At 35.4% G+C, this 14,563-nt stretch overlaps 1 protein-coding gene and 1 long non-coding RNA gene across 2 annotated transcripts; both read left to right on the top strand.

Moving 5' to 3' along the window:
• Nucleotides 1-2,739: 2,739 nt before the first annotated feature.
• On the top strand, nt 2,740-10,146 carry LOC136246365 (uncharacterized). Its single transcript, XM_066037757.1, has 2 exons — nt 2,740-9,377; nt 9,866-10,146. Exons 1-2 carry the CDS (start codon nt 2,740-2,742, stop codon nt 9,939-9,941), a joined length of 6,714 nt encoding a protein of 2,237 aa, XP_065893829.1. The 3' UTR covers nt 9,942-10,146.
• A 2,496-nt stretch (nt 10,147-12,642) lies between these two features.
• On the top strand, nt 12,643-13,128 carry LOC136242848 (uncharacterized). The gene is made up of 3 exons (XR_010694660.1): nt 12,643-12,762; nt 12,828-12,940; nt 12,997-13,128. It is a non-coding gene; the product is annotated as an uncharacterized lncRNA (long non-coding RNA).
• The last annotated feature ends 1,435 nt before the right edge of the window (nt 13,129-14,563 follow it).

The raw sequence follows: 14,563 nt of genomic DNA, 5'->3' as shown, positions 1-14,563 counted from the left end.
TCCTGTTTTGCTATAACCATGAAAATGCCCTAGTCTACCAACCATGAAACATATTATCTGGCTTCACCCAATCACAAACGCAGCACTCGTGACACAGCCTTATATGATTAACCTGCAAGTGTTTGGGAACTGTTCCAACTGCTTTACATTGGACAACTATATAACAGCTAGAGTTTCACCTGGTCACCCCCCCCCCTTCCCCCACCCCCTCCCACACACTAGTGCTGTACACCGGTGTCCAATTAACCGGTTATTAACCGGTGTTGTCTAGGTCAGCCAATAACCGGTTAAGAAACCTTTAAACCGGTTATTGCCCACCCACTTGGTAAACCATAAATTACCCCTGCTGACAAGTGTTAACATCATAACATAACCTCAAAGAATGTGTAAATATGTAATTGTAAAAACTGTTATTGCAAGACAAGATGTTGATGGTTACTTTGGTACCACCCTAAATCTTTCAGCGGGCTTGTTGACTCGCATTATGTCTGCCAATATACAAACAAACCAATTAACCGGTTATTGCCAATTATTGGTAGGCAATTAACCGGTGATAAAAATTTTGTAGGTGTACAGCACTACCACACACACACACACATACACACACACACACACAAATTCTTGATTCCCACCAAAGGAGAAATCCTAGAATATACACTATGACTATAGTACTACCCCACTGTAAATGAAAGTGTCAATAAGGAACTGATTATTATGGTACATAGACTTAGGGACATTCCAGTATGCTGCACTGCTCAAAAATTTACTTAATATGCTTAAATTAATAAAATGTGGGCATCAATTAGACGTTGTTCAAAATCAAGCTCTTCGTTTTATCGTCAAAAGTGACTACAGTCTTCGTTATGACGGAGTATGTCGCACCCGTTCAAGCGAGATAGACAACCTGACATCTCCCCACCAGCCAAGGAGGGCAAAACAATTCACTACGCGTGTGTTTCGTGCAGCGAGAACGTTGAAAATGACTGTATCAGTTGTGACTGGTGTGGACAGTGGGAGCACAGTAAATGTGCTGGCTTAACTGAAGATGAGCTGAAGGTACTTTTTAACATAAACTCGCGTGTCAAGTTTTTCTGTAAACTTTGTCAGCCAAAAGTTGAAGTAGCGTTTAAATTTTTTGATGACATTCAGGAAAAACAGAACTCAATAGCTGCAAAGATGAATGTTATAGAAGAGAAGTTGACTAAATCTGTAGCTGACCTTAATTCACGATTTGAACAGTTTAACAAACAACTCACAGCTGCTGCCACCCAGCCAACAGCCTTGCAAAGCAAGGGAACACAAATGTCAACAGTAACCCCACAGAATTCAAGTGGTACATACAATCAGCCTGCACCTGTTAGCAAATTTACTGTGTCAAATAATTTTACAGATCGTAAATTCAATGTTGTGGTGTATGGTATCAAAGAAAGTCCTACTGGCACCCCGAGAAGTAGTCGTACCAAGTCAGACATTGATTCCTGTGTTAACATCCTGAACAAAGCTAATGGTGACATTAGTGATCTTTCTATTAGGGACTGCTTGCGTCTGGGAAAGTTTAATTCATCTAGAACCAAACCAAGACCTCTACTAGTGAAACTATCTCGTGCTTTTGATGTAGCCACTGTCTTATCCAATAGATCTAAAATCCCTGAAGGCATACAAATCAAACCTGATATGAATAAAGAGGAAAAACTAAGAGAGCAAGTATTACTAAAGGAGCGTTGGAGCTTGATTTGTTCCGGAACTGACAAAAAACATATTAAAATTCGTCGTGCCAAACTCTATGTTAAAGGCCAAATTTATGGTGAAGTCATTAATTCAACTTTCATACCTAATCCCAGAACTGAATCGTTGAATTCTTCCAGCGACAATTCTACTATGGAAGTTGGAAATGGATCCACATCCAACAATGATACACCTACATATTATGTCCAACCATTTACTAACAAATGTCGGATGTACAGACCCTAAATGTCAAACAGTGTCAAGAATATAAACTCTTTTTCCTTCACTGTAAATTTATGGCACTTGGCTAATGTTTTGTAATTATGATTAATATCTGTGCGTTACAATCTTTTGTAGATTTCTGCACAGTACTTATATAATAATAATAATAATAATAATACTCAATGTTTACCTATTATGCTCAATATTTACCTATTATGCTCAATATTAATATACCCCAATTCCCAAATTTTTCTAATAATTTTGCGCTTTATAAGAAAACAGTACGTGGTTGAAGCACAGACTTGTCAAAATGCATGTCACAGAAAAGATCAATATACTTTAATAGAACAGTCAGCTACCTGTTAATTTTATTGCAATTACTGACTGTTCTATTAGAGTATATCGATCTTTTGTGTGATATGTATTTTGATAAGCAAGACTTTATAGTACTACATAAGTTTTCTGCCTATTATGTTAGCATTATATTTAATACTTTCAGGTACCTGTTATGCTCATTATTATGCCAGTATAATTAGTGGGTCCCTATTAACATAGTCGTTTAAAAGTTCACTGCTTAGTAAAATCAAATTGGTGTATAGGTCTAATTAGCTATCAGGTCTAGAATCTGAAGTAGTAATGTACATGTTTTCCACAAACATGTTTATAACTATCATTGACTGAATGTGTACATTTATCATGACATCATCAGTGTGACATCATATCCTCTTTGAAGCTATAAATATCAGTAACGGAAATGGAAAGTTAGTATTTTTGTTACCTGTCGATACAAGCATGGAACTCTTAAAAATTTCCATAGCTGCTGTTGCTCTGCTAGTGTGTTTGTTCAGCCAAATTGAAGGAGACAGTACAGTGATGCCTGATAGGCAATCTTGGAACAGTGATGATGAAGACTTTGCTGGTGGTGGAAATGAGAGAGGTCAGGATACACTTCCCTGCTGTGTATCTAGAAACTTTACTTTTCATTCAATTGCTGACATTCTAAATAACATCTCCAGTGATAACACCATTGTCAACATTACAACTGATGTTGTGTTGTCCTCTATTGTGACATTAGAAGATCTTGAAAATATCATGATAATAGGAAACAGAAATCCTGTTGTAAAGTGTAATGTTATCGATGTTGGTGCAGTAAAATTCATCTCCTGCAAGAATATAACCATAGAAGGTATCCAGTGGGAGGGGTGTGGCTCTAAAGATTATCCAGGAATTGAATTCTACAACTCATCCAATGTTTCATTTGAAAGATGCTCATTCCATAACTCCAAAGGAAGTAGTGTTTTACTTTCACAAGTGTCCGGAAATGTGTACATTAACAATTGCAATTTTACACACAAAATTAAATACAGTGGACATGGAGCGGCTCTACATTATTCACCAAATACTAATAGACATGGTCAATACAAAATGGTGATCCAAAATAGCCAATTCATTTCCAATATAGCCACACAAAGTGTAGTTTATATTGATGGTTCAGGTAGCTGGATCACTGGTCATGCTTGTTTACAAGACAATGTGTTTATCAACAACACAGGAGTACCAATTTTCACTTCACATACTAATCTTCATATTAGAGGTAGTGTGTTGTTCAAGGGTAATACAGCAAAGTCTGGTGGAGGAATTTATAGCAGGAACTCCACTGTCATATTTTGTGATAAGTCTGATGTAAAATTTATTAATATCTCTGCTGCAGATAATGGTGGATCTATTTATCAAATTCATTCCTTGATGATCTTTTGGGCAAACTCAACAGTGACATTTAAGTACAACCATGCAAGGTATAATGGTGGTGCCATATTCAGTTGTAATTCCAGTATCACATTTGATGGTAACTCAACTGTAACATTTAACAATAATACAGCCACACATGGAGGAGCTGTATCTTGTGAGTCTTCATCTCATATCACATTTGATGGTAACTCAAGTGTAGCATTTAATAATAATGAAGCCAGTATTGATGGAGGAGCTGTATATGGCTGGCCTTCATCTCGTATCACATTTGATGGTAACCCAAGTGTAACATTTAATAACAATACAGCTAGATATGGAGGAGCTGTACTTTGTCGTGATTTATCTCATATCACATTTGATGGTAACTCAAGCGTAACATTTAATAATAATGAAGCCAGTGATTTTGGAGGAGCTGTACTTTTTTATGATTCATCTTATATCACATTTGATGGTAACTCAAGTGTAACATTTAATAATAATACAGCCAGATATGGAGGAGCTGTATATTACAGGACTTCATCTAATATCACATTTAATGGTAACTCAAGTGTAACATTTAATAATAATGAAGCCAGTGTTGCTGGAGGAGCTGTATATTATACCAGTGATCATGAAGGAGCTGTATTATCTCATATTACATTTGATGGTAACTCAAGAGTAACATTTAATAATAATGAAGCCAACTATGGAGGAGCTGTACATTGTGTGTCTTCATTTCATATCACATTATTTGATGGTAACTCAAGTGTAACATTTAATAACAATGAAGCCAGTGATGATGGAGGAGCTATATTTTGTAAGTTTTCATCTCATATCAGATTTGATGGTAACTCAAGTGTAAGATTTCATTATAATACAGCCAGGGATGGAGGAGCTGTATCTTGTGTGTCTTTATCTCATATCACATTTGATGGTAACTCAAGTGTAACATTTAACAATAATACAGCCACACATGGAGGAGCTGTATCTTGTGTGTCTTCATCTCATATCACATTTGATGGTAACTCAAGTGTAACATTTAACAATAATACAGCCACACATGGAGGAGCTGTATCTTGTGAGTCTTCATCTCATATCACATTTGATGGTAACTCAAGTGTAGCATTTAATAATAATGAAGCCAGTATTGATGGAGGAGCTGTATATGGCTGGCCTTCATCTCGTATCACATTTGATGGTAACCCAAGTGTAACATTTAATAACAATACAGCTAGATATGGAGGAGCTGTACTTTGTCGTGATTTATCTCATATCACATTTGATGGCAACTCAAGCGTAACATTTAATAATAATGAAGCCAGTGATTTTGGAGGAGCTGTACTTTTTTATGATTCATCTTATATCACATTTGATGGTAACTCAAGTGTAACATTTAATAATAATACAGCCAGATATGGAGGAGCTGTATATTACAGGACTTCATCTAATATCACATTTAATGGTAACTCAAGTGTAACATTTAATAATAATGAAGCCAGTGTTGCTGGAGGAGCTGTATATTATACCAGTGATCATGAAGGAGCTGTATTATCTCATATTACATTTGATGGTAACTCAAGAGTAACATTTAATAATAATGAAGCCAACTATGGAGGAGCTGTACATTGTGTGTCTTCATTTCATATCACATTATTTGATGGTAACTCAAGTGTAACATTTAATAACAATGAAGCCAGTGATGATGGAGGAGCTATATTTTGTAAGTTTTCATCTCATATCAGATTTGATGGTAACTCAAGTGTAAGATTTCATTATAATACAGCCAGGGATGGAGGAGCTGTATCTTGTGTGTCTTTATCTCATATCACATTTGATGGTAACTCAAGTGTAACATTTAACAATAATACAGCCACACATGGAGGAGCTGTATCTTGTGTGTCTTCATCTCATATCACATTTGATGGTAACTCAAGTGTAACATTTAACAATAATACAGCCACACATGGAGGAGCTGTATCTTGTGAGTCTTCATCTCATATCACATTTGATGGTAACTCAAGTGTAGCATTTAATAATAATGAAGCCAGTATTGATGGAGGAGCTGTATATGGCTGGCCTTCATCTCGTATCACATTTGATGGTAACCCAAGTGTAACATTTAATAACAATACAGCTAGATATGGAGGAGCTGTACTTTGTCGTGATTTATCTCATATCACATTTGATGGCAACTCAAGCGTAACATTTAATAATAATGAAGCCAGTGATTTTGGAGGAGCTGTACTTTTTTATGATTCATCTTATATCACATTTGATGGTAACTCAAGTGTAACATTTAATAATAATACAGCCAGATATGGAGGAGCTGTATATTACAGGACTTCATCTAATATCACATTTAATGGTAACTCAAGTGTAACATTCAATAATAATGAAGCCAGTGATAATGGAGGAGCTGTATATTATAGCAGTGATTTTGAAGGAGCTGTATTATCTCATATCACATTTGATGGTGACACAAGAGTAACATTTAATAATAATGAAGCCAACTATGGAGGAGCTGTACATTGTGTGTCTTCATTTCATATCACATTATTTGATGGTAACTCAAGTGTAACATTTAATAACAATGAAGCCAGTGATGATGGAGGAGCTATATTTTGTAAGTTTTCATCTCATATCAGATTTGATGGTAACTCAAGTGTAAGATTTCATTATAATACAGCCAGGGATGGAGGAGCTGTATCTTGTGTGTCTTTATCTCATATCACATTTGATGGTAACTCAAGTGTAACATTTAACAATAATACAGCCACACATGGAGGAGCTGTATCTTGTGAGTCTTCATCTCATATCACATTTGATGGTAACTCAAGTGTAGCATTTAATAATAATGAAGCCAGTATTGATGGAGGAGCTGTATATGGCTGGCCTTCATCTCGTATCACATTTGATGGTAACCCAAGTGTAACATTTAATAACAATACAGCTAGATATGGAGGAGCTGTACTTTGTCGTGATTTATCTCATATCACATTTGATGGTAACTCAAGCGTAACATTTAATAATAATGAAGCCAGTGATTTTGGAGGAGCTGTACTTTTTTATGATTCATCTTATATCACATTTGATGGTAACTCAAGTGTAACATTTAATAATAATACAGCCAGATATGGAGGAGCTGTATATTACAGGACTTCATCTAATATCACATTTAATGGTAACTCAAGTGTAACGTTCAATACTAATAAAGCAAGTGAAAGTGGCGGAGCACTGTACATTACCGACAATTCCACTGTGACTGTTACAGAACATTCAAAAGTTACTTATTCTAATAATGAAGGTACTCAGTATGGTGGAGCAATCTATTGTAGTGATGACTCCAGCATTACACTAGAAGGAAAACTTACAGTGAAGTTTATGAACAATACATCTCAATATGGTGGAGCCTTATCAATTCTACAATCAACATTTGTGGAAAATGCTTCAGTAAATTTCACCAGGAATGAGGCAGAGAATGGGGGAGCCATCTCTGTTGTGCAGTCTTCTGTAACATTTATGGATAATTCCCGTACAGAGTTTTTCAGTAATTCAGCTGCAGGAAGTGGTGGGGCCATGCATCTAACCAATCACTTCACTGTAAGTATATCCCATAATTCTCATAACACATTTTCCCACAACACTGCTAATCGCTTTGGTGGGGCCATGTATTGTGACCTGACAAGAAGTACTGAGAGTAAAATTACATTTAACACTACAAATATTACATTTCATAACAACACTGGCCTAACAGGTTCTGATGTTTATGTTGACATGCCAACATCATGTGATGAGATGTGTTTCAGCAACAGCATCGTTAGCAAAGGATATAATCATTTTGACGGAGTCATTAAAACATCTCCTAGAAAACTAAAATTTAATGACTCGGCAGTTACATGTATTGACAATGACAATGATACAAATTGTCAGATTTATCTAACAAGAAATATAATGCTAGGTCAGGAAATTATAAGGAGTGCTTGTGTAATGGATTATTACAATCAACCTACTGAATCAACACAATTTGTTCTGAGAAGTGAAGATCAAGATCATCATATTGCTGGATCAGACAATGTGTTAATATCATGTACAGTATTTGAAGGAGTGAGTATAAAGGGGATGAGAGTTATGGGGGCTACTAATTATACAATGACTATCACTTCATATGATGGCAGTACTTCTAACTTAAAGGAGTTTTCCACTAAGCTAATAATTGAACTATCACCATGTCACCCTGGTTTCCATTATGATAATAATAATACACAAACATGTGTATGCTACAATGATAGTGATGTTGTGTCTTGTTCTGGTAGTGCATCATCTATCAAAAGAGGTTACTGGTTTGGTATAGTTGATGATAAAGCTACAGTGACGATTTGTCCTAATAACTATTGTAATTTTGCTTGTTGTGAAACAGCTAATGGATTTTATGAACTTTCACCAGTCAGAACAAATCAGTGCATTTCACAGCGATCTGGTACAGCTTGTGGTGGTTGTAAGGAAGGCTATACTCTTTCATTTGATTCTATAGAATGTGTAAGTGTTGACACATGTACACCTGGACAAACAGTACTTGTGGTAACATTATCAATCCTATACTGGGTGGTGATAGTTATAATAGTGTTCATTGTGACATACTATCACATTGGGATTGGTTATTTGTATGCTATTACATACTATTACAGTGTGGTGGATATTTTGCTGAGTGAACACTTGTACTCATCACAAGGATTATTTACATTTATTAGCATTATGTCCAGTATTGCAAAAGTTACACCACAATTTTTAGGACAGCTCTGTTTAGTAACTGATATGAGTGGAATTGACCAACAGTTCATTCATTATGTCCATCCACTAGCTGTTGCCATTATCATTGTAGTAATCTGCCAATCAGCAAGAATATCATACAAGTTTTCATCATTCGTTAGTAGAGGAATTATCCATGTTATCTCTTTTCTTCTATTGTTATCATACACTTCTGTGGCAACAACTTCATTACTGATATTGAGATCACTGACATTTCATAATGTGGATAAGGTTTACACTTACCTGTCACCTGACATAGAATATTTACATGGCCGTCATCTACCATATTTTATTCTAGCAATAATATGCACTCTAATTATTGTAATTGGTCTGCCATTTCTACTTTTATTGGAGCCATTTCTTAACAACAAAATCAACTTTACCCGAATAAAACCATTGTTAGATCAGCTTCAAGGATGTTACAAAGACAAGTATCGTTCATTTGCAGCTTATTACATGACATGTCGACTGGTTGTTATTTTGATAATTATTGCCGATACATCAAATAATGACGCTTCCCAGTATTTATTGATCTTTTTCAATTCCTTGTTAGCCTTTATACATATGACAATAAGGCCATATAGACCTGACATTCTTAATGTGTTTGATGGCTTTGTGTTGCATTTGATGATTGTGGTTTCAATGATACCACTTATTGACAGTTATGATCCTGATTTATTGCTATCATTTATGTTTGTATTAGTTATACTGCCCTTAATACCATTTCTGATAATGGAAATTTACCTTTACAAAAGGACAATTAAGAAAATCACTAAATATTGTGTACCACCTAAACCTGACACTACCAATGACAACAATGAGATACCAATGAGAGAAGAGTTCGTTGATAGTGTTATTGATGATAGCAGAAGGGTGAATGCTACTATATGTGAAATGTAAGTATACTATTATTATCATTATGTGATATAGCATTGCATATCACGCTTCCATGTACATTGCCAAAAATTACCTACAAAGCCAAATTCGGGTGTGTCAAAGGCAATAGAGATAATTTTTGAGCACAATATCAAGAATTTTAGGAAAATATGCTGGATGGAAACTATAAAAAATAAATAAAGCAACATAATATTATTATTCATTAAGTTAGCTAATACAATACTCCACTGCTGCAGTTTTAACAGTGTACTGCACTGTAGATTTTCTATAGCTACTTTCACTTGTACTACTAAAGTTTTAATAATAATTTTGATGGTTATGCTGCAAGCCTATGTAAGTATAAATATCAAACGATGTTTCTGGATCTCCAGGAGACCCCATTAATATTGTACTTTATTGTGTTACTGTTTCTAAATATTCTACACATCATACATTACAGTTATTGTTGTCATGGCTCATAATATGCTCTCTTTACTCTTACATATAGCAGAGAATCAGAGATGGATGATGCCACTCACTATCGTGAATCCTTCATGGAAGTGATGGATGAGATTAAAGACTGACTGTATGCTTTGAGATGTGAACAATGACAAGTGTAGATTGTATGCATATAGTGTGTCACACATACATGTATCCCCCTAATGTGTATCATAGAACTTTCACCTTTTAAATTGAATAGCTGTAGTGTATTACACTATATACAGATCTTTTCCCTAATGCTATCACTACATAAAAATTTACATATGTCACAATTATAAGTGATGTTTTGGCTCAGAAACAGGTGGGCTGAAGGCTAAGTTCTATTTGATATGGCAGGCATTTTGTTGCACAGCAAAACTACGTTGTAGTTACTAGCTGGGGTAATTCATTCCTAACATGGTCGGTTTGGTGAAATACTGCTCATGATATTCATCACTAGTACTGTTCTTGTATGTAGCTACATATTCCTGCTTAACAATACAAGGTTGAATTCTAACATTTTCACGATACTTGTATATGTCACCTTATTTTGGAAAACTGGTACATTATAGCTACGTTTGTCAGATCAGGGTGTTAGATACCTTGCAAAATTTCCTTCTCTTATAATGATGATGAACATTTGGTTACAACTTGAAAGTTGCTGGATTTGGCTTTGAAGAAAGATGATGACACTGAGAAGACACTACTGAAGAGAATAAAGCTTGAACCTGTGGAAGAATTGATAATACGTACTGTACCAGTTGATAAGCACAATGGAAATAGTACTGAAGTCCAAGGATGCAGTAGTAATCTAGACTATTCCACACCTGTAGAAGACCAGAAATTTGAGGTGGATTGAGAGTGGGTAAACACTGGCCATGCTTGCCTAGTAATTTGACATAAAGAAAGATTTTAAATTGAGAAGAGCTGAATGATTTGGTTATAAACCTTGCACAAAAATCACTCGAGAAGCAGTTTCCTGCTATCAGTGGTTTACACAGTTCAATTCTGCAAGCAAAGAAGCAGAATGATGTAGGTGGACAGCAATGTTCGAGGTATTACACACAAATAATTGACTTACGTAGTAACGATTGGATTGATGCTTCCAATGTTCACCTAGAAGAATCAGACAAGGTGATGGTGTATGACTCCCTGTATGACAGCACTGATGACAGAACCCAGGTGATCATCCATGAATTGTTTGGAGTCTCCATTAAACACAATGTTGCCAAGGTTCATAAGCAACAGGGTATCCAAGAATGTGGACTTTTTGCAATTGCATTTACCACAGTGATTTGTTTTGGACAGGATCTTTATAAGCCATTACACCAGAAAGCAATACATCTGTATTTAGGGCAGTGTTTTGAAAGAGACATTTGTTTACCTTTCCCTACGGTGCATCAATTTTTAAATTGTTGTAATAATACGCTAGTAACTAGACAGGTTGTCTGTGAAATTTTCACACTATACACTTATGGTTATGATGCAATTTGTAATTGTATTCATTCTATTCTAGAACTGTCCAGAATTGTGTATATAGTATTGTGGTTTAGCGGTATAATTAAATTGTGTAGGGTTTTTTTTAAAGGTGCTTAGTTACAGTAGCTGTCAGGGATCAATTACCATAAATGCAATAAATACTGAAAGTAATATAGTTAATACATAATAATATTCTAGAAATGCTGAAGTCAATACTCAAAATATTTTCCTATAAACAATTATAGTTCAAGAACCAGAATTCTAATGAGCTATTACTCTGTTGATACTGATAGGCATTGAAAAGCCATTCAGCTCCAAGTGGCTTAAGTATACTCATGTACAAATCCTGGTGCAGCTGCCCGTTAAAGCCTTTCTGTACCTCGTATGAGTACCAAATCTGAAATTTCTCTTCAAGAAATCTTTTATAGTTTTATTGACAGTCAGATCCATTGCTTATAACCTGTCTGTACAGTTTGCTGGTACCTTAACAACAATGATATACATGAAAAAATGCAAGAATGCAAACAATAATGAAGTCATACTTTTAAATAGACTACTTAACTAGACTACAGTCAACAGTATGTGTATGTCTATTAGTGACTATTGGAAATGTGTGGATATTAAATAATATTACACAACTAGTTCTGAGAAGTGCTAATGGACTGAGAAATAATATTCAAGTGCTATCATCCATGTAACTACCTTACCACAAAGTTGTTTACAACATTTCAACACTTCATTGGTTTAATGATAACATTGATGACCCATTTCTTCCTGCAATATCCTTTTTGGACCACCATTATAATATTCACACAGTGATATATATTTTTGTGGAGTACAGCTATAGGAAAGTATATGACATTCAATAAGCCAAGACAGCAAAATAATATGTGACCAAATTTGTGAAAAGGGGTCTTCCACACACATCTAATTCTTTGAACTTGAAAGACCAAGACCTTATTGTTTAGTGAGTAATATCGTGAGTTGTAATAATTATCTTGGCTGTATTGTGCATCAGCGATGACATTGGAGCTGTGACCAAATAGGTTTGCTGTTTTGTAACCCTCCCCACAGGCACCATTGTACTGTGGCATGATTTAATGCTACTGTCAAGACAAACCATTTCACTGGTAGATCGTTTATTTTCTATTTTTTCATATACATCAAACTAGGATGAAGGAATGGGCAAGTTGAACAGATTACACAAGGCATACCAGGCTCATTAAATGTACATCTATGGAAAGATGACTTGAAACAGCCTGCTGCTGAAGAGACTACTAATTAGTTATAATATAATATAACATTATATCAATCAGTGTATATATATACTCACTGACAGAATCAATTCAAAAACTTGATAGCAACGAAGATACAGTCAATGATTGAAGGAGATGATGATTCTGAATGAGACACTTTTGAGATGATAGAGATTTAAGATATGAGAAGGTAACACTCTTGAAATGCTGTTTAAAAGGTGCTAATGCTATTTTTTTAAATGCTATTTTCTGAAGATCTGCCTGGTTGGCAAACATTTTTGGACTCTTTTTAAGCTGAAGATATTGATGAACTTCATAGATCATACTTGTATTGAAAGAAAAATTACAATCCATAGGTTAGAATCTGGGTGAGAATGTCGTAATAATCATAGTCAATCAAGTATCACTGAATTTTTCTTCACAGGTGTATGTAGGGTCAGTCAGGACTGCCAACAAGGAAGAAGAAAGTACACAGTGAATGGAAAACCATATATATCCTGTGTGTATTGTAAGAGTCCACATAGTGCCATGTATTGCAATATGGTATCTGATGCAAAAACACAGTTGGAAATAGTAAATAATAAATGGCTATGCTTTAATTGTTTAGGAAACTACAAGGCTATATTTAATTGCAACTCAAAGAATAGATGCAGGGTATACGTATCATTAGAAACACCACACGTACAGTAGCCTGTGTTGCATGGATAACCCAGCTATTGCAACAAAATCAAACTCTACCTCACAGAGCAATTCACATCCTTACAACCCACTTAGACGTTGCAGAGCATATTAAACCCATCACTGACTTCTGTTTCAACCTAGCTAGTCACTGGCCTTACCTAAACCGTGCAGTCTCTGATCTGAGATTCTAGTTTAGCATGTCTTTTGAAAATCACTGTAGCCTGTTAGAGCAGACTACCATAAGGTATCCACACATTTGATGAAGTGGCTGAAAATTGATTTGTAACACAAGCTTTAGGCAACAAAATTGGATTATGCCTCCACCACAGAGAAAATTTAAACATATTATCTTTTGGTGTTGAAACTACCTCTAATATTACCAATATTAATCATGCTGGAAACAAAATTATGGTGATATCACAATTAGACTATTATATAATAGTAGTATCCCAGATAACAGCACCTGTTCCAAACTTAGTCACTTTATTTCTTCATTTTTGAGACTTTACGTTGGTCCATCATGTAGGCTCTGCAGCATATTTCACTGACATTGACCACTATTGGGAGATAGTGGGCAACCATACCGTATAGCTAACAGGTCCATCCGCCATGGAAAACAAACTTTGATATCTACTTTTCAGGGTCACTCCTAAAACAGTCAGAACCCCATGTTACTAATGCGTACACAATCCTAGCACTTAATATCCAGTTTTCTGACTACTGAGCCACCACACCTGACACTATTTCAACCACCAATTCCCACACTTTTAGAACATTATTCTAGCAATATATCACTTGAACCAGTCATGACAATCTATCAGAGGGACCCCATAACTCATGATAAGGATGAATACTGTGTAGTTTAGACCCTCCTTCCATCTAATCAGTCAGTCTGTGAGTGTCAAACATGAGCACTTGCTGTAAAGGTGGGACGTCAACCAGCTTGTTTGTTAAGTTTATAGAATGGAATTTGTATGGAAGATTAAAATACAATTACGCATACATATTATGCATGTTGCGAGCTACTTTATCTATAGCTGTTCTCCACAAGAATATATATATCACTGTATGGATATTATGATGGTGGTCCAAAAGGAAAAAGTGGTCATCAGTGTTATTATTACACCTGTCCAATAAAGTGTTGGAATGTTTTTAACAACTTTATGGTAAGGTATTTACATGGATGATAGCACTTGAATTATATTATTATTTCTTAGTCTAGTAAATAAATACAGTCGTTGTTTAAGACAGGTTTGGAATTATGGCCATTGTGTGTGGTGGGTTTATCACTATTATTTGTGGTTCCATTT

The sequence above is a fragment of the Dysidea avara genome, chromosome 2 (genome assembly GCF_963678975.1).
Source record: "Dysidea avara chromosome 2, odDysAvar1.4, whole genome shotgun sequence".
Lineage (NCBI taxonomy): Eukaryota > Metazoa > Porifera > Demospongiae > Dictyoceratida > Dysideidae > Dysidea > Dysidea avara.
The sequence above is the reverse complement of the archived record's forward strand: the minus strand, read 5'-3'. Positions and strand labels throughout refer to the sequence as shown.

What these genes read in the sequence shown, in the direction of transcription:
- LOC136246365 (XM_066037757.1), top strand. Translation starts at nt 2,740, where the DNA reads ATGGAACTCTTAAAAATTTCCATAGCTGCTGTTGCTCTGCTAGTGTGT. An exon ending in AATGCTACTATATGTGAAAT is followed by an intron (nt 9,378 to 9,865) that starts GTAAGTATACTA and finishes TCTTACATATAG; the next exon opens with CAGAGAATCAGAGATGGATG.